The 19,869-nt window shown below is 44.1% G+C and overlaps 1 protein-coding gene across 1 annotated transcript in view; it reads right to left on the bottom strand.

Moving 5' to 3' along the window:
- Positions 1 to 260: 260 nt before the first annotated feature.
- LOC135511428 (obscurin-like) overlaps positions 261 to 19,869 on the bottom strand; it is a gene marked incomplete at its 5' end in the record, with an annotated part of 63,840 nt that continues 44,231 nt past the window's right edge. The window contains 17 exons of the mRNA XM_064932936.1: positions 261 to 536; positions 1,023 to 1,152; positions 1,290 to 1,392; positions 1,632 to 1,799; positions 2,030 to 2,143; positions 2,507 to 2,684; positions 2,967 to 3,125; positions 5,303 to 5,467; positions 5,558 to 5,665; positions 5,796 to 5,955; positions 6,083 to 6,256; positions 6,353 to 6,435; positions 6,624 to 6,827; positions 7,018 to 7,127; positions 14,641 to 14,738; positions 14,830 to 14,905; positions 16,399 to 19,854. Coding sequence (XP_064789008.1) covers positions 261 to 536; positions 1,023 to 1,152; positions 1,290 to 1,392; positions 1,632 to 1,799; positions 2,030 to 2,143; positions 2,507 to 2,684; positions 2,967 to 3,125; positions 5,303 to 5,467; positions 5,558 to 5,665; positions 5,796 to 5,955; positions 6,083 to 6,256; positions 6,353 to 6,435; positions 6,624 to 6,827; positions 7,018 to 7,127; positions 14,641 to 14,738; positions 14,830 to 14,905; positions 16,399 to 19,854 — 5,762 coding nt within the window. The remainder of the gene's footprint in view (positions 537 to 1,022; positions 1,153 to 1,289; positions 1,393 to 1,631; positions 1,800 to 2,029; positions 2,144 to 2,506; positions 2,685 to 2,966; positions 3,126 to 5,302; positions 5,468 to 5,557; positions 5,666 to 5,795; positions 5,956 to 6,082; positions 6,257 to 6,352; positions 6,436 to 6,623; positions 6,828 to 7,017; positions 7,128 to 14,640; positions 14,739 to 14,829; positions 14,906 to 16,398; positions 19,855 to 19,869) is intronic.

The following is a 19,869-nucleotide window of genomic DNA, read 5'->3' as shown; positions in this document are numbered from 1 at the left end:
GAGACAATCCAAATTGAACACGAGGAATGGCAATGACGACTGACAGCATGAAAACAGAGATAAAGTGAGGTGAAGTAAAGTGATCTGAGGTAAAGTAGGTGAAAGTGAGGTGAGGTGAGGTGAAACTAAGTAAGGACCATGGCATGTGCTTTTCTGATCCCTCTTCAGTTAACACTGAGCTTGTATTGTCCACAGAATAAAACTGTGATGAAAACAATATTTTCCCTTGTCTCTAATTAGATATCAGAAAAGAGTTAGACCTATGGGGTCCTTGTCCTAGATTGTATTAGACTGTCATCATGTCTTATAGTGTAGAACATGTGGACACTAAAGATGAAAATCTCTACTGTAGCCTTCTTCTCAAAACCTGTGACCTGACTCCGAGGTGGACATTTACCTTGATTTGGTGGAGGGAACTCTCCTACTGTACCTTGGTTCAAGATGGCCTGTGGTTGGTCAGGCTCACTGTCCATCACTTGTGCAAAGGCGGAGCACATGTCTGCTTTACTCTTGGCACTGCCCAACTTGTTCCACAGCTAAAACATGACAGGATTTCACATCTTAAAACGGCACTGTTTTATAGCAGTGCACAAAAGCTCAAAGAATGCATTGCTATAAAGAACAGCAACAGTATATTGTACCTTCAATGTTATACCTGTACTGTGCACCATGGGGGACCGGCCATTCAGCGCCACTGCCCCCAAACTCTGGAACTCTCTCACCCCAGCCACCCGCAACTCTGACTACATCACCACTTTCAAAGCCCGAACTCAAACCTATCTTTTCCCTCAGCTTAGCTAGCCCCCTTACTCAGTCCTAGTTTAAGATAAGTAATTTTTTGTTTCATTCGAATTGTTTAATCTCCGTTTAGTTTTTTCCACTCTTTGCTGTACGATGTCCTTGTTCTTTTTTTATAGGGTTTTATATAATGTATTATTGTTATTATTATTGCTATTACCTGTATGTTAGGAACAATTATTACATATGAAGTACAGGGTTTCATACATGTACTGTAGGCCTACCTCACACTTATACTGTCCCAGGTCTGTCTCTCCAGGGTTCATGATGGTGAGCGTGAGGATCCCACTGCGGGCATCACTCTCTATGTGGTACTTCCCCTGGTCTGTCAGCTCTCTGCCATCCTTAAACCAACTGTCATAAACATGCCAGGGCACACAACCAAATAACAACATGTGGGACGATCTTAATGGGAATCAAGCAGGTACTAGCCAGGTTCCCATGACATTGTAGGGGATACAGTAAATCCTGTCCAGTTTACTGTACTATACCTGACTCTGGGTAAAGGAGTACTGTGTGTGGAACAGCTGAACTTGATGTCCTCTCCCTCCAGCAGACATACACTCTGCAGCCTGGTAAGGAATCTGGGGGGTGCTGTAGGACAGGAAATAATGAGTTCGTTCACTCTACGCATTACCTTTGCACAATATGCCATGTAGTATACCGTAACATGTTAGAGAGTACAATCATATGGCTATGTTTGTTGTATTTTAGTGTTCTTTAGCCCTAATATTCATTAACATGAAATGAGTGAGGGAGACCAATGCTCTGTTATCCCGGGCTGTGGTTGTTTAGTTCAGCACCAGAGCTACTGTAAATGAAAGTGGACTCACCATCCACCACTATCTTGGCCAGTGTGCTAGCATGGCCCACAGAGCTGGAAGCGTAGCACAAGTACTGTCCAGAGTCCTCAGGAGTGACCCCATCCATGATGAGACAGCAGGTGCCCGCCCGGTCTGCAGTGATGATGTGGTGCGGGCCATCCTCTAGGGCCAGGCCATCTAGAGAGGTGATGTCATATCAGAGCGTCAGAGATCGTACTGCTGTTAAAGAACAGGACATACCTCATTCTGCTTGCTAAATTTGGTACACAAGGTTGTACTCCCTGAACTTCCACACTACTCCCGAATGGCTGGCTAACTAGTCTAAAGCTCAAATCTATATGGTTCAACTATTTGCTATAAACAACTAAAAATGAACAAACCCTATGCAAGCCATCTGGTTTGTATACCTTGGTACCAGCTGACCACTGGTTTGGGTGTTCCTGTGACTTTGCAGGCCAACTTGATTGTCTGCCCGATCTTTGTGGTGCAGTCAGCCAGGAGAACTTCAAACTCTGGTGGACCTACAGAAACACACACATGACTACTGTAATATTGGGAAGAGATAAGGAAAAATACATCTAGTGCTGCCCAAATCCAACAGTGGATAGAGTTCATGCTGGACAGAGTTAACAGAAGATAAAGCCAGTGTTCGTACACTCTTAGAAAAAAAGGTGTTATCTAGAACCTGAGAGGGTTCTTCGGCTCTCCCCAAGTAGAACCATGTAGAACCCTTTCCCCATGGAACCCAAAATGGTTTACCTTGAACCAATCAGTGTTCTCTTATGGAGACAGCTGAAGAAACCCTTTTGGAGCCCTTTTTTTCTAAGTGTATTAGACAAACTTAACAATGGACAGTGCCAAAAGACAGCCATAGAGGAACTCACTGCTGGCAGTCAGGCTGGAGCGTTGCTGCAGCTCTCGCAGGTCTTTGAGCCAGGACAGCTTGAGCACGGAGGAGCGGCCCTGCAGTGTGTACCTCCTCACTGAGCCCCGGTGCTCGTGCCACAGCCCCCAGGACTTCTCCTCTCCCCCCACAGTCTCCTTCACCTCCACATCATTCAGCTGGGGAAGGGGAGTTAGTAAGTTAATATTACAAGGAAGGCACTCTGTGTGTCATGGAGATGGTTCGGAGAAACCATACTAAATGTGGTGAATAGCCTTGACTTACTACGTGTGTTATCTCCCCAAGCTAATGCTTAGGTTTTTATCTCCAAGAGGTAACACAATCTTGTGGCTCACAGGAGACCTGGATTCGAACCCAGGTTGGTAACATAAGCTTGGCACAGAGGAATTGGACTATGCATTTTCATTGACTGGGGCAAAGTTCAAAGGGCAGGTTTTCACCTTCATCTTGTTCTTGAAGGCATAGGTGTCAGAGTTCATGCCAGGGTCTCTCTTGAGCTTACACAGCAAGACACAGTCCTTGAAGAGGAACACCTGCCTCTGGTGGCCCCTGGAGGACGTCTTGATCTCGGGAGACTCCTCCCACACAGTGAAAGGACCCTGGGAGGAGGAGAGATGTGGGATGAAAGCTTCAGGAGAAACTGGATTATTGATGAAGAAAACATGAGTGAGCTAATTTCTGCACCAATGCGAGATCGACATGGCACATTTTAAGCTTTGTCCTTGACATTCAACTTCCAATGATGCTGTATCCCCATCAGCATCTGAGAAACAAACTTCCACTGTTTGTTACAGTACAGATCAGGTAGTTTAGGCATGTTGGCATATTCTAAACCAGGGCTGTTCAATTCTTGTCCTGGAGGGACAAAAAAACGTCTGGTTTTTGTTTCGACCTGGTAATTAAAGAGATTATGCTTTACTTTTATATACTTTTTAGCCAGTAGTTCTGAAAGTAGAGCTCGCGAGCCAAAAGGTGCCCCCCGTACTGCATCACATAGTTGCGGTCCAATATATTGACACCCTTGCAATTTTCTTAAATAATTCCATACTTCTCCTAAAATAAACATTGTTTCCACACTTTGTTATTGTATTTTCTATATTATGGAACAAATTGTATTTTGGTTGCTATTTTCTTTGAACACTTCCTTTGGTCGTTGGTAAACATAGAAAGACCCTACTGCTAAAGGAGCCACTGTCACGTTCTGACCATCGTTCGTGTGTGTTTCCCTTGTTTTAGTGTTGGTCAGGACGTGAGCTGGGTGGGCATTCTATGTTGTGTGTCTGGTTTGTCCATTTCTATGTTAGGCCTGATATGGTTCTCAATCAGAGGCAGGTGTTAGTCATTGTCTCTGATTGGGAACCATATTTAGGTAGCCTGTTTTGTGTTGGGTTTTGTGGGTAATTGTTCCTGTCTTTGTGGCACCAGATAGGACTGTTGGTTGTGTCACGGTCCTTGTTTTGTAAATTGTAGTACTTTCATCTTTATTAAAGATGCATAAAACTAACCACGCTGCATTTTGGTCCGCCTCTCTTTCCCCACAAGAAAACCATTACAGCCACAAGAAAGGCTGACTGAACTTCTTAAAACCCCCACCTAAACAAGCATACATCCTGGGGGAAATGTTCTGTGGACCAGCGAAACAAAATTAGATCTCTTTGGCAATACAGATCAGCGCTGTGTTTACTGATGGCCAAATGAAGCATTCAATGAAAACAACACCCTCCCTACAAACAAACATTTGAGATTTGATAATGCTGTGGTGTTGCTTTGCTGCCTCTGGTACTGGGGGCCAAGAAAGTGTGCAAGGCATCATGAAATCAGCAGATTACCAGGTGTTTTGGAGTCCAATGTTGAACCCAGTGTTCAAAAACTGGGACTCCATTGAAGTGTGTGGTTCTTCCAGCAGGACAACAACTCAAAACACACATCATAAAACACCCAGGACTGGTTAAGAAGAGATGCTGGACTGTTCTGGAGTGGCCAGCAAAGAGTCCAGATCTGAAACACATTCAAACCTATGGCGAGATCTGAAAACAGCAGTTGGTGGAGAGCACCCCTCAAACATTAAGGTATTACAGCAGTTTGCTGCTGAAAGGTGGGCCACATTGCCCGTGGAAAGGTGCAGCAAGCTCATTGATGTCTACAAGGAGTGTTTGCCTGCAGTCATCTTGGCCAAAGGCTGTGCAACCAACTACTAGCTCCGGGTTGCCAATAATTTTGTCTATGCCATTTGTCTTTATTTTCTAAATTAAAATGTACATTTAAGTTTACACAAATTAAATTGGTTCTGCAATGTTAAAAGTTCTATTACAAGGTGTGGTGGCCAAAACTTTTTTTTATGAAATGTCAATTTATTTGAGAAGAAATGTGCAAGGGTGCCCATGTATAGTATTTCGCCGCAACTGAGATGTGTAGATGTGCACCACATCATTGCTATCTCTCTCGCTCTGCTGTGTGTGTATCTTGCTAGCTGTCACTCAAATGGCGAGGGGCTGAAGCTCTTTGGCTACAACTCGAATTGCTTGATGTAAAACATAAATTCCGGTCATATATTTTGCATGTATGAACGACATATTGATACATCCAGCCCAAAGTGGGAGGGTTAAAAAATACCTAGTAGTCGCCAAAGTTCCGGAGCTTTAACTGCACTCACCTGGTGTATCAGGGCTGAATTAGTACCTTATTAGAAGGAGAGGATGAAAACTAGGAACTGTTTCAGCCTTTCAGGACTGACATTCTATGGAGATAAACTAGAGGTTCAGGAAGGGTGAGTTACCTGGCGGACAGGTTCTCCTAGTGCAGTGAGTGGGGCAGGGTAGTTCTCAATTAGAGACACCTGGTGTAGGTTGTCAGAGCGCCAGGGCAGACAGGACACCATGGAGAAGGCATCTTCCAGTAGAAGACAGCTTTTCGCACACTTAGCCTTGTTCTTGATCAGTTCCTGTCAACACAAACACAGGGAGAAATACATGGCTTAAGGCTTCAGAAAGGTCTCAACATGGACACTTAGAATCAAATGATGAGCACTGACCTTGAGCAAGGCCTGGTAGGTCTGAATCCTCTCCACTGGTCTCTGTAAGAAGGTGATGACATCAAGGACTGCAGTTTCCGGGTGCTCAGGGTGTGTTTCCATGTTTTGCTGAAACACAAAGTTCCATACGCGTGAATGCGAGTATGGAAAACTGGGAGCATGTGAGTGCAAATAGTTTTTCTTGTGGGAGTGGGGGGTCGATTTTTGTGCATTATGGGTAAATTATTGGATTGCATACCTTGAAGTACTGCTGGATGGTCTTGTCAGTGACACAGGCCTCTGCCTGTGATTGGCCCACCATGTACTGCAGATACTTCTCAAAGTCCACTGCATGTTTGACCAGATGCATGGCCACGTCATCGTCAGTAGAACACTCACTCAGACTGGGCAGAATAGATCTGAGTATGGGGTAGGAAAATAAGGACAGTATTTATTTAAAGTGTTTTACTTACATTTCATTTACACGAGTAAAAAACGTAAGCACTAAAACCAGCTCTCCCTCTCAACAAAGAGAACAGGTGCGACCTCTCGTGTAAAGCCATGATGTCCTTTATATTGCGGAAGATGGTTTCTTTCTGGTTGATGATGTTGATAGGGACATGAGGGCTGGTGTCTAAGTGGTGCAGGTGGTGGGACATGAATTCCTTCATCTCCTTCACAAACTCTTCCTCCCCATCAATCAGCCCCTGGATTAATTGGCTAAAGACAGAAGGCAATGTAGACAGTTGTCTTTAAGAAACGATGTGAATCAAATATGCGGAACACACTGTAATCAAGTAATATTTGTTCACTCACCTTAAGGTTCTCCTGTAGTTCTCCCCTGTAGACCCTGGTACATCCAGCTCCTGTTGTGGTGTTCTCATTTGTGGGAATGTCTCCTTTACAACAAGAAAAAAACAGCGAAGGCTTGAATTAATGCACGGTGAAATGTTATCATCACCTCTGCCAAATCCTGTTTACATGATGAAACACAAACCGTGGTTGTTTGCATGGTCAAAACATGTCGACGTTGTCCATTTTACGCTCATCCTTTATGCCCAACCGGGACATACTGATGACCTCATACCTTTCTCTTTTTCTCCAGGTATGCAGGAGAGACCCATCCTTGGCGAGAGGAGGTGGTCTTGGAGGGCTTGGTGCGGACCAGCCACTTCTCCGGGTGGACAGAGTCCAAGACCTCCACGTACTGACCCTCCTTCAACACAAAGCTCTCCTTGTTGCCACCTTGTTGAGGACTGCAGTTAGCTCTGGCCACGTATATATCAAATGTCTATGGAAAAGAGGTTGGTAAAAAAATGGTGGTTAACTGCTTGTCCAAGCAAATGTTAGTTTATAAGGACCAAGTATGATAAGGTTACTGTATTCATTAGTGAGATTTTAAAAAAGTATACTTTTTGTCTCAAAAAATGATCAGAACAAAATTGTTTGAAAGAGGGCTCCACGTTCAAACCATACTGTACCTCTATTCTATCCTCGTCACAATCTGACTCCGAGCCAGAGCCTGTAAGAGCAGCAGGTGTGTGGGCATGATAGTGTTTGGGGGATGGAGTCCTCAACATGGCATCAGGTACTGATGGGACGTTCAGAAGTGGTGAGAGAAGTGTGCAAAGGTTAGCACCGTAATCTTTCCCTAGGTTATGAAATACTCTAGATAGCTTTCGACATACCAGAGATATTACATTTGTACTTTTGCCACTCTTACTTTGAATGAGCAGAGTGATTATAGAGTGGACTGGGTCAATTAGGTCCCTTTTTAGGGATTATTCAAAAAATCTAATCAAATACAACAGGTACCATGAAATGCTTTACTTACCAACAATGCAGTTGAGAAAATAGAGTTAAGCAAATATTTACTAAATCAACTTTAGTAAAGAAAAGTTATACAATAAAATAACAATAACGAGGGGGTCAATGCAAATAGTCCGGGTTGCCATTTGGTTAATTGTTCAGCAGTTGTGTAGGGGTAGAAGCTGTTAAGGAGCCTTTTGGACCTAGGCTTGGCGCTCCGGTACCACTTGCCGTGCTGTAGCAGAGAGAACAGTCTATGACTTGGGTGGCTAGAGTCTGACAATTTTTGGGGCTTTCCTCTGACATAGCCTAGTATAGAGGTATGGATGGCAGGAAGCTTGGCCCCAGTGATGTACTGAGCCGTACGCACTACCCTATGTACCGCCATACCAAGCGGTGATGTAATTGGTCAGGATGCTCTCGATGGTGCAGCTATATAACTTCTTTAGGATCTGGGGACCCATGCCAAATCATTTCAGTCTCCTGAGGAGGAATACGATAGTTTGTTGGTGATGTGGACACCAAAGAACTTGAAACTCTCGACCTGCTCCATTACAGCCCCGTTGATGAGAACGGGGGCCTGTTTGGCCCTCCTTTTCCTGTAGTCCACTATCAGCTGCTTTGTCTTGCTCACATTAAGAGAGAGGTTGTTGTCCTGGCAACACACTGCCAGGTCTCTGACCTCTTCCCTATAGGCTGTCACATTGTTGTCTGTGATCAGGCCCAACACCGTTGCGTCATCAGCAAATTTAATGATGGTGTTGGAATCGTGGGTGAACAGGGAGTACAGGAGGGGACTAAGCACGCACCCCTTGGTGGCCCCCGTGTTGAGGATCAGCGTGGCAGATGTGTTGTGGCTAACCTTACCACCTGGGGGCGGCCCATCAGGAAGTCAAGGATCCAGTTGCAGAAGGAGGTGTTTAGTCCCAGGGTTCTTAGGTTAGTGATGAGCTTTGTGGGCGCTGTTGAACGCTGAGCTGTAGTCAATGAACAGCGTTCCCATATGGGTATTCCTTTTGTCCAGGTGGGTCTAGGGTTTCCGGGATGATGGCGTTGATGATGGTGTTTCTGAATAAACATTATACTTGTTTTATTGCCTTGTTATTTTACCATGCATTATGGTGTATAATTTGTCAAATCCGCATCTGTCATCTAAGTTTTGCGGAGCTGTTATAAGAAAGTATGACGATCAAAAATGTGTAAAATGGTTTGGTCCATCGCCCATGAACGTTGTCAATTTCACTTTCTCTTGTCTTCAGCTCTATTAGAGAAGGTATCTCGGTGTTGTTTTAGCATTCTATGCTAGCTGCGCAGCCTAACATTTGAGTCTTTTGGCCAAGATGTTTCCTTTGGTGAAACGAATTGTATTCTCACTGGTCAGGCACTGAAAGTGATATTGCTTTACTATCCAATAGGCACCGATGCAGTTAAGACACACATTGGACTGATGCCTATTTCTATAACTCAGTGCAGGTTACCCTTTTCTGTTTGAGAATTACAATGGGTTGTATCATCATTTTGGTATTCTTCATATTATAATGTATTATATGGTGTATGATACAGTGACGTGTAGTCAGGGAAGGCAGGGTAGGCAGTGATTACCTTGTGAAAATCTAATAACATAATACCAACTTTTTTGATAAGCTAAATACAAGAAAATAAATATATGATTTTTGGTAACACTTTATTTGGGATAGTCCATCTGTCGATGCTCCACAGACTATCAGTAAGATATCAACTATCTACTAACCCTAACCCTAACATTAACCCTTATCCTAACACTAAACTTAACTCTTACCTTAAGGCTAAGGGATAAGGGTTAGCCCAAATCTTAACCGTTACCCTAACCCTAGCCTTACCCTAACCCTTATTCTAAACCTAACCGTAAACTTAGCAAGCAGTTGCTTATCAACAGATAGCTAAACATATATATTTAACTCTAATTTTACCAGGTAAGTTGATAAAATAAGGGTTAAATTACATGACCATCTGTAGAGGTAGGTAACCTAGCGGTTAGTGTTGGACCAGTAACTGAAAGGTTGCTGGTTCGAATCCCCGAGCTGACAAGGTGAAAAGAAATCTGTTGATGTGCCTTTTAGCAAGGCACTTAACCATGATTGCTCCTCTAAGTCGCTGTGAATAACAGCGTCTGCTAAATTACTCAACTTTAAAAAAAAGGACTATCAGAACTATCCAAATAACGTGTGATGTTTTTTTGTTATCTAATGTTTTTTTCTCAATGATTCTGGTGCTTTTTATGCTTAATCTCAACATTTGCTACAACTGCCTCAACCTTCTTTCCATACATTCAAAGCCATTAAAAGCCTTGATGCTAGCAACCATCTGACTCCAGTCACTGTTAGTGGAAAGGGTCAGCATAGGCATAGCTGCTTTGCCTAGCTTGAAATAGCTTCATTCAAGCCGTTTCCATATTTTGAGCATGTCCATTGCCTAATCATGTTGTGTGGCTATTGCTGGGGTAAGCTGTGCACAAGCAATCACCATGACACCCTCTACTTCACTGCTAGAAGTCGGGCACGTGAACAAAGTGAGAAGTGGATGGTCCATTTGTCTAACATTTTTACTGAGATTTTGACGTATCTTGGACATTTACTTTTGCTTTGTAGATGTAAGGAATGGGAATGTCTTTGTCTTACCTGAAAAGGTAAGACATAGTTAATGTCTTGCTAGATATAAAATGATACAGTGCATTCGGAAAGTATTCAGACCCCTTCACTTTTTCCACATTTTGTTACATTACAGCCTTATTCTAAAAATGATGAAATAATTTTTTCCCTCATCAATCTACACACAATACCCCACAAGGACAAAGCGAAAACAGGTTTTTAGAAAATGTTGCTAAGTTATTTCAAATAAAAAACAGAAATACCTTATTTACATACGTATTCAGACCCTTTGCTATGAGACTTGAAATTGAGCTCAGATGCATCCAGGTTCCATTGATCATCCTTGAGATGTTTCTACAACTGGATTGGTCCAGCTATGGTAAATTCAATTGATTGGACATGATTTGTAAAGGCATACACCTATCTATAGTTGAAGTCGGAAGTTTACATACACTTAGGTTGGGGTAAAAAAACTCATTTTTCAACCACTCCACAAATGTCTTGTTAATTAACAAACTATAGTTTTGGCAAGTTGATTAGGACATCAACGTTGTGCAAGGACACAATTCATTTTTTTGTTTACAGATTATTTCACTGTATCACAATTCCAGTGGTTCAGAAGTTTCCATAAACTAAAATGACTGTCTTTAAACAGCTTGGAAAATTCCAGAAAATGATGTCATGGCTTTAGAAGCTTCTGATAGGCTAATTGACATCATTTGAGTCAATTGGAGGTGTACCTGTGGATGTATTTCAAGGCCTACTGTCACGAGTCCGACCGAGGGTGGCTTCCCTCCCCGGTCGGGTGGTGCTCGGCGGTCGTCGTCACCGGCCTATTAGCTGCCACTGATTGTCTTTCCTCCCCTCCTTGTATGTTTATTGGTAGCACCTGTTTGTGATGATTAGTTGGGCTTCTTTAGACAGCCGGCCTGCCTGCCTGTTTGTTGTGCGGGATTAATTATTGTAACCTTCGGCTCTGTAGTAGAGGAAACGTTTTTGTTCCTGGTCGTGCATTTTTCAGTTGTACATTTTTCATTCCCCGTGTTTGGGCCCGTTATTATTGTGAGCACCCTGTGGTGCTTTGGTGCAATTAAAGAGCACAGCATTGCACTCTCTGTCTGCTGCGTTTGACTCCACACCCACGACACCCGGAGCATTACACCTACCTTCAAACTCAGTGCCTCTTTGCTTGACATCATGGGAAAATCTAAACAAATCAGCAAAGACCTCAGAAGAAAAACATTGTAGACCTCCACAAGTCTGGTTCATCCTTGGGAACAATTTACAAACGCCTGAAGGTACCACGTTCATCGGTACAAACAATAGTACGCAAGTATAAACACCACAGGACCACGCAGCCGTCATACGACTCAGGAAGGATACGCATTCTGTCTTCTAGAAATGAACATACTTTGGTGCGAAAAGTGCAAATCAATCCCAGAACAACAGCAAAGGACCTTGTGAAGATGCTGGAGGAAACAAGAACGAAATTATCTATATCCACAGTAAAACAAGTCCTATATCAACATAACCTGAAAGGTCGCTCAGCAAGGAAGATGTCACTGCTCCAAAACTGCCATAACAAAAGCCAGACTACGGTTTGCAACTGCACATGGGGACAAAGATCGTACTTTTTGTAGAAATGTCCTCTGGTCTCTTGAAACAAAAATAGAACTGTTTGGCCATAATGACCATCATTATGTTTGGAGGAGAAAGGGGGCGGCTTGCAAGCTGAAGAATACCATCCCAACCGTGAAGCACGGGGTTGGCAGCATCATGTTGTGGGGGTGTTTTGTTGCAGGAGGGACTGGTGCACATCACAAAATAGTTGGCACCATGAGGGAGGAAAATTATGTGGATATATTGAAGCAACCTCTCAAGACATCAGTCAGGAAGTTAGAAGCTTGGTCGCAAATGGGTCTTCCAAATGACTCCAAGCATACTTCCAAAGTTGTGGCAAATGGCTTAAGGACAACAAAGTCAAGGTATTGGAGTGACCGACACAAAGCCCTGACCTCAATCCTATAGAAAATTTTAGGCAGAACTGACAAAGTGTGGGCGAGCAAGGAGGCCTACAAACCTGACTCAGTTACACCAGCTCTGTCAGGAGGAATGGGCCAAAATTCACCCAACTTATTGTGGGAAGCTTGTGGAAGGCTACCCAAAAAGTTTGACCCAAGTTAACCAATTTAAAGGCAATGCTACCAAATACTAATTGAGTGTATGTACACGTCTGGGAATGTGATGAAAGAAATAAACACTGAAATAAATCATTCTCTCCTATTATTCTGCCATTTCACATTCTTAAAATAAAGTGGTGATCCTAACTGACCTAAGACAGCGACTTTTTACTTGGATTAAATGTCAGGAATTGTGAAAAACTGAGTTTAAATGTATTTGGCTGAGGTGTATGTAAACTTCCAACTTCAACTGTAAGGTCCCACAGTTGACAGTGAATGTCAGAGCAAAAACCAAGCCATGAGGTCAAAGGAATTATAGCTCCGAGACAGGATTGTGTCGAGGCACAGATCTGGAGAAGGGTACCAAAACATTTCTGCAGCATTAAAGATCCCCAAGAACACAGTGGCCTCCATCATTCTTAAATGGAAGAAGTTTGGAACCACCAGGACTCTTCCTAGAGCTGGCTGCCCGGCCAAACGGAGCAATTGGGGGAGAAGGGCCTTGGTCAGATAGGTAACCAAGAACCTGATGGTCACTCTGAAAGAACTCCAGTTCCTCTGTGGAGATGGGAGAACCTTCCAGAAGGACAACCATCTCTGCTGCACTCAACCAATCAGGCATTTATGGTAGAGTGGCCAGATGGAAGCCACTCCTCAGTAAAAAAGGCACATGACAGCCCGCTTGGAGTTCGCCAAAAGGCACCTAAATGACTCTCAGACCATGAGAAACAAGATTCTCTGGTTTGATGAAACCAAGATTGAACTCTTTGGCTTGTATGCAAAGCGCCACATCTGGAGGAAACTTGATACCATCCCTACGGTGAAGCATGGTGGTGGCAGCATTATGCTGTGGGGATGTTTTTTCAGCAGGAGGGACTAGGAGACCATACAGGATTGAGGGAATGAGATATCCGTGATGAAAACCTGCTTCAGACCTCAGACTGGGCGAAGGTTCACCTTCCAACAGGACAACGACCCTAAGCACACATCCAAGACAACAGTCTCTGAATGTCCTTGCGTGGCCCAGCCAGAACCCGGACTTGAAGCCGATCAAACATCTTTGGAGAGACCTGAAAACAGCTGTGTTGTTATGTTCCCTATCCAACCTGACAGAGCTTGAGAGGATCTGCAGAGAAGAATAGGAGAAACTCCCCAAATACAGGTGTGCCAAGCCTGTAGCCTCATATCCAAGAAGAATCTAGGCTGTAATTGCTGCCAAAGGTGCTTCAACAAAGTACTTAGTAAAGGGTCTGAATATTTATGTAAATGTGATATTTCAGTTGTTTGTTTTCATTTAGCAAAAATGTCTCAAAACCTTTTTTTTCTTCATTTTGGGGTATTGTGTGTAGATTGAAAAAAATATATATTTTTAATCAATTTTAGAATAAGGATGTTATGTAACAAAATGTGGAAAAAGTGAAGGGGTCTGAATACATTGTGAATAAACTGTATGTTGCATTTGCTATTTTGTTGTAAATATGTTTCCGAGTGTTAAAACTACAATGGATTACTTGTTTTGATTGCTGTTTCCAAGCAGCTAGCTAGTTAGTGTAGCAGGCTTGTTAGCTAGCTGACTGCGTCATGCATTGGTTTGTTTAATTGTAATATAAAATGTTGCGTCGCTATTCAGTTGTAACTAGCTATAACTTTATGTATCCTTGACATTGTGTTATATTTCTGATGTCTGTGATCAGACAGCCACGCATTTGATTAGCTAGCCAGCTAGCTAGCCAGCTACTTCCCTTCACACTCGTGGCACGGAGTAGCCATGATCATTGGAAGAATTGTAAATCCATTGTGAAAGGTTTTGGAGTTTGACTGGCAAATTATTCGGATGAAATGTGTCCATATATCGGTATTTTAGTACCACCTATCAGCTGTAGCTGTGGATGCTACATCGGTTTATCGCTAAACTTAGTTGAGCAGTGTGTTTTTGTCAGATGATAGCAATGAAATAGATCGCTATCAGAGGCTATTGCTTGTGTTTCTTGGCTACATTGGTATTTACATTTTATGAAAATTGTTTGTCAATTTTGGTTAATAGCCTATGTAACTCTGGTTTGTTGGAGCTATCTATTGAATGGTGAATTTGGGCTCCACCAATGTTTATTTGTGAGTACTGTAGGTGTTTATCCAGCCACCGACCTCACTGCATGTCACTGGTATGCAAATTCTGGTGCCACATGCAATGCATGTGCACGTGCACAAATATTTGTATAGGTCTAATCATCACTGTGTCTTCTCCTATTGGAGAAGGTGCAGATGCATTTAAGAGGCATTGAACTAATGCCTGTTATTTTCTTTTTATATAACTCTGTCTCAACTCTACACAACACAATGCAGAGTGCAACCCATTATATGTGCATGATATTACATTACAGCCATTAGTGTTAAAGTGAATGGATTCAGTACAACATGTGAAATACCATCACCACAAAAGGTAACAACTCACTATTTAGATCTAACAACATGACAGAATATGGCTGACCTTTGGCCTTAAAATGCCTGGGTGGTTGAGATGTGACATTCTGTTCTTCATCCTCCTTATTGGATAACTGGTCCTCTGACTTAATGGCTTCCTTTTGCCTGTGGGAATATATTTTCTTATTAACAAACGATAATGCCATAGAACAGGAGGATATAGTTACATGTTAAATTATGATTTTGAATGGCTTACCTGTTGTGATCTTTGGGGATTATGTCAACAGGCTCTATGAAATCTGGAGCTGTATCGTAGTCAGAGGGACTAGACACTGGGGAAACAGAGAAAAATAAATGATAATTGTCAGTTAAAGGGGCAATCTGCCATTCAACAACAACAAAGCGGTCACCCCGCTACTGCTTCGGTGAACATCTGAAGGATGGGACTGGAGAAATGTAAGTACAATCAAATTTATTGACAGAGCTATGGATGCAAAGGAATGACCATCGATGAGATCAAAATGATAGTTTTAACCATGTTTTGAGGGTATACAGCAGAGGTGGCATGCCCATAGATGGCACAGGGGCACGTGCCCCCTCAGATTTGTTCTGTATTTTTGTTTTTTATATAAAATAAGATATATTTTTTTCTCTTTGTAACACCACTAGCCACTTAGCAATTGTATGAAGTTGGTTTTAGCTAGCCTAGATCGGTTCCCAATCTCCCAACCTCATAAGTAGCTTGTCTAACCATTTTAGCTGGCATGCCTGCTGGCAAGATAGGTAGACTTAGAAAAGCAAGCAATAAACTAAATGTACTGAATTAAGACTCACATTTCTTTCAATATTTTACCCAGATTTTAGCAGAGATACGGAGAAGCATATTTAGTTTCTTTAAAAAAAGGAACACCAGTCAGGAGGACACAGACAGTTTAAAACATATGCAGAAAAATGACAATATGTTTTACATAGAATTGCACATAATGATTTTGGCTCTAGATTGCAGGAAAAAGCTGTTTCTGAATTCTCCAACTTACGGACCGGAGACATAGCCCCTCTACGGACCGCCCCCTTAGTCATCCTCACGTTGTCACGCCCTGGCCATAGTTTACTTTGTATGTTTCTATGTTTTGGTTGGTCAGGGTGTGATCTGAGTGGGCATTCTATGTTGGATGTCTTGTTTGTCTATTTCTATGTTTGGCCTGATATGGTTCTCAATCAGGGGCAGGTGTTAGTCATTGTCTCTGATTGGGAACCATATTTAGGTAGCCTGGGTTTCACTGTGTGTTTGTGGGTGATTGTTCCTGTCTCTGTGTTTTGCACCAGATAGGGCTGTTTAGGTTTTCGCACGTTTGTTATTTTGTTAGTTTATTTCGTGTATAGTCTCTCTATTTAAATAAAATGAATCACAACCAGGCTGCATTTTGGTCCGCTCCTCCTTCCCACAACGAAAGCCGTGACACACGTACTTTGTGTCCCCTCAGACTTATTGGGTGCATGATGCCCCTGTATAAAGTGTTTTCTTTTCAATTGCATTGTTTACAAAATGGAGTAAAAAAGCCTATATTTTGGGATCTGATGGGCTACGACAGTTGAATGAAGCTCGTGAGTCATTTACTCATTACATTCTTCAAGAATCAATGGGAATATATAATTAATTTAGTCCAAAAAGGGGATGTACAAATGGCCCCTTTAATAAGACAAAGATGAATATCAGTCTATCAACAAACAGCTACAACTCACTCCTAGCAAATGCAAACACAATTACTACATATGACCCAGGTCACGTATTAAGGACATCTATAAAGTTTCCAACTTGACTTACTAGAGCTGGCGGCAATAAGGGAGGCCCTCCTCCTCTCCTGCAGGGTCATGCGGGGATCCTCCTTGGTTAGCTTGTAGGTCTGCCACAGGGAGATCCCCTCGCACTCCACAGAATCCACAGAATCCACAGTAATGGATTCTGAAATCCGCATTTGAGGTTCACCCACAGTAATGTTACCATTATATGAGGACACACCAAACCTGTTAACCACCTCACAGGTATAGACCCCAGTGTCTATGGCAGACATGTTGATGATCACCAGTGTGCAAATGCCATCTTCTGAGGTGTTCATGCGGTGGCGTTGGTCTCCTATGACTTCCTGGCTGTTCTTCAGCCAGCGTACTGCGTTGAGCTTCCCTTCCACCTTACACTCCAGCTGGATGGTACCATTGGTCTCAGCACTCTGGTTCTTAAACACCTGCTTGAAGATGGGCCGCATGTCTTTGCGGGTCTTGTATCCCTTGAAAGCTGCCTGGATCTTGATGGCAGCTTCCAACATCTCATGTTCGTCCTCGACACTGTCAAGTGCAATCTCGTCAATTTGCTGAGTCATCTGTAGCCCCTTGGGAACTCCAGCAACAGCGACTACAGGCTTGCTGGTCTTCTGGTTGACTGTTACCTGGGTGTGGGCCTCTGTGAAGGACTCATCCTCTGAGATATGGAGTTCGTTATCATCCTCCACCATCTTGGGTTTTTCAGTATCCTGCACTGTAGACTTCACCATAGACTTCACTGGCTGTTTCTCTTGATGGTCTATTTCTATATCCATCTTCTTTTTAGATCTCACTATCTGATCTACCCCAGCATCGGACACTATAGATGATCGTCTCGCTGGTGGCACTGGCTGTTTCACAACTTGGTCTATACCAGCATCCGAAACTACAGACGCTCGTCTCACTGGTGGAACTGGCTGTTTGCTCACCTTGTCCACCCCAGCATCCGAAACTGAAACTACAGATGCTCGCCCCGCTGCTGGAACTGGCCATTTCCTCACCTCATCTACCCCAGCATCCGACACTACAGATGCTTGTCTCACTGGTGGAACTGGCCGTTTCCTCACCTCATCTACCCCAACATCCGACACTAAAGATGCTTGTCTCACTGGTGGAACTGGCAGTTTCCTCACCTCATCTATCCCAGCATCTGACACTACAGACGCTCGTCTCACTGGTGGAACTGGCTGTTTCCTCACCACTTGCTCTATCCCAGCATTCGACACTACAGATGCTCGTCTCGCTGGTGGAACTGGCAGTTTCCTCACCTCATCTACCCCAGTATCCGAAACTGAAACTACAGATGCTCGTCTCGCTGCTGGAACTGGCTGTTTCATCACCTCGTCTAACCCAGCATCTGACACTACAGATGCTCGTCTCACTGGTGGAACTGGCTGTTTCCTCACCTCGTCTAACCCAACATCTGACACTACAGATGCTCGTCTCACTGCTGGAACTGGCTGTTTCCTCACGTCGTCTAACCCAACATCTGACACTACGGATGCTCGTCTCACTGGTGGAACTGGCTGTTTCCTCACCTCGTCTAACCCAACATCGGACACTACGGATGCTCGTCTCACTGGTGGAACTGGCTGTTTCCTCACCTCGTCTAACCCAACATCGGACACTACGGATGCTCGTCTCACTGGTGGAACTGGCTGTTTCCTCACCTCGTCTAACCCAACATCTGACACTACGGATGCTCGTCTCACTGGTGGAACTGGCTGTTTCCTCACCTCGTCTAACCCAACATCTGACACTACGGATGCTCGTCTCACTGGTGGAACTGGCTGTTTCCTCACCTCGTCTAACCCAACATCTGACACTACGGATGCTCGTCTCACTGGTGGAACTGGCTGTTTCCTCACCACTTGCTCTATCCCAGCATCCGACACTACAGATGCTCGTCTCACTGGTGGAACTGGCTGTTTCCTCACCTCGTCTACCCCAGTATCCGAAACTGAAACTACAGACGCTCGTCTCGCTGCTGGAACTGGCTGTTTCATCACCTCGTCTAACCCAGCATCTGACACTACAGATGCTCGTCTCACTGGTGGAACTGGCTGTTTCCTCACCTCGTCTAACCCAACATCTGACACTACTGATACTCGTCTCACTGGTGGAACTGGCTGTTTCCTCACCTCGTCTAACCCAACATCTGACACTACAGATGCTTGTCTCACTGCTGGAACTGGCTGTTTCCTCACCACTTGCTCTATCCCAGCATCCGACACTACAGATGCTCGTCTCGCTGGTGGAACTGGTTGTTTCCTCACCAATTGCTCTACCCCAACATCCGACACTATAGATGCTCGTCTCACTGATGGAACTGTTTGTTTCACCACTTGGTCTATCCCAGCATCTGACACTACTGATGCTTGTCTCACTGGTGGAACTGGCTGTTTCCTCACCTCATCTACCCCTACATCCGACACTATAGATGCTCGTCTCACTGGTGGTACTGGTTGTTTCACCACTTGGTCTATCCCAGCATCTGACACTACTGATGCTTGTCTCACTGGTGGAACTGGCTGTTTCCTCACCTCATCTACCCCTACATCCGACACTATAGATGCTCGTCTCACTGGTGGTACTGGTTGTTTCACCACTTGGTCTATTCCAGTATCTGACATTATAGATGCTTGTGTCACTGATGGAACTGGTTGTTTCACCACTTGGTCTATTCCAGTATCTGACATTATAGATGCTTGTCTCACTGATGGAACTGGTTGTTTCACCACTTGGTCTATTCCAGTATCTGACATAATAGATGCTTGTCTCACTAGTGGAACTGGTTGTTTCACCACTTGGTCTATTCCAGTATCTGACATTATAGATGCTCGTCTCGCTGGGGGCACTGGCTGTTTCACCATGTGGTCTACTTCAATCTCTTTAACCATAGACTTCAATGGCTTTTTTTCCTCTGAGGCCCTCACCATAGCTATTACTGTCTGTTTGACTTGCTGTTTCTCCTGCTGGTCTACCTTAGTCTCCTTACCTATAGACCTTACTGACTGTTTCTCATGTAGGTCTACCACTGTCTCTGCCTCAGGCTCCAGGTCTTTCTCTGACTCCACAATGGATGCCCAGATCATGCCTTGTTTCTTTGGCCCTGGTGGAGGTGTGGGAGAGGCAGCCTTTGTGGGAGCCTTTGTGGGAGGCATTGTCTTGGGAGGTTCTGTCTTGGCTGGGAGAGGCTTTACTGCCACGGAGGCTGTGGTCTTCACACCACCTGCCTGGCACGTGTAGCTGCCACTGTCCTCGGGCTTCAGCTCCAGGATGTGTAGCTGAAACACACAGTCGTCCTGCTTCAGCTGGTACTTCCTATTGGGCCTGAGAGGCAGCCGGCCCTTCCTCCACTGGACTGGGACTCCAGGCTTAGACAGTTCACAGGACAGGCAGGCTGTGCCCCCTTCCTCTACCTCCACAGCCTGCAGCTCTTCTTCAAAGTATGGAGGCAGCTCTGGAGAGACGGAAC

This window comes from Oncorhynchus masou, chromosome 24 (assembly GCF_036934945.1).
Source record: "Oncorhynchus masou masou isolate Uvic2021 chromosome 24, UVic_Omas_1.1, whole genome shotgun sequence".
In the NCBI taxonomy this organism is placed as follows: domain Eukaryota; kingdom Metazoa; phylum Chordata; class Actinopteri; order Salmoniformes; family Salmonidae; genus Oncorhynchus; species Oncorhynchus masou.
Note: the sequence above shows the minus strand (reverse complement) of the source record. Positions and strands in the feature narration are given on the sequence as shown.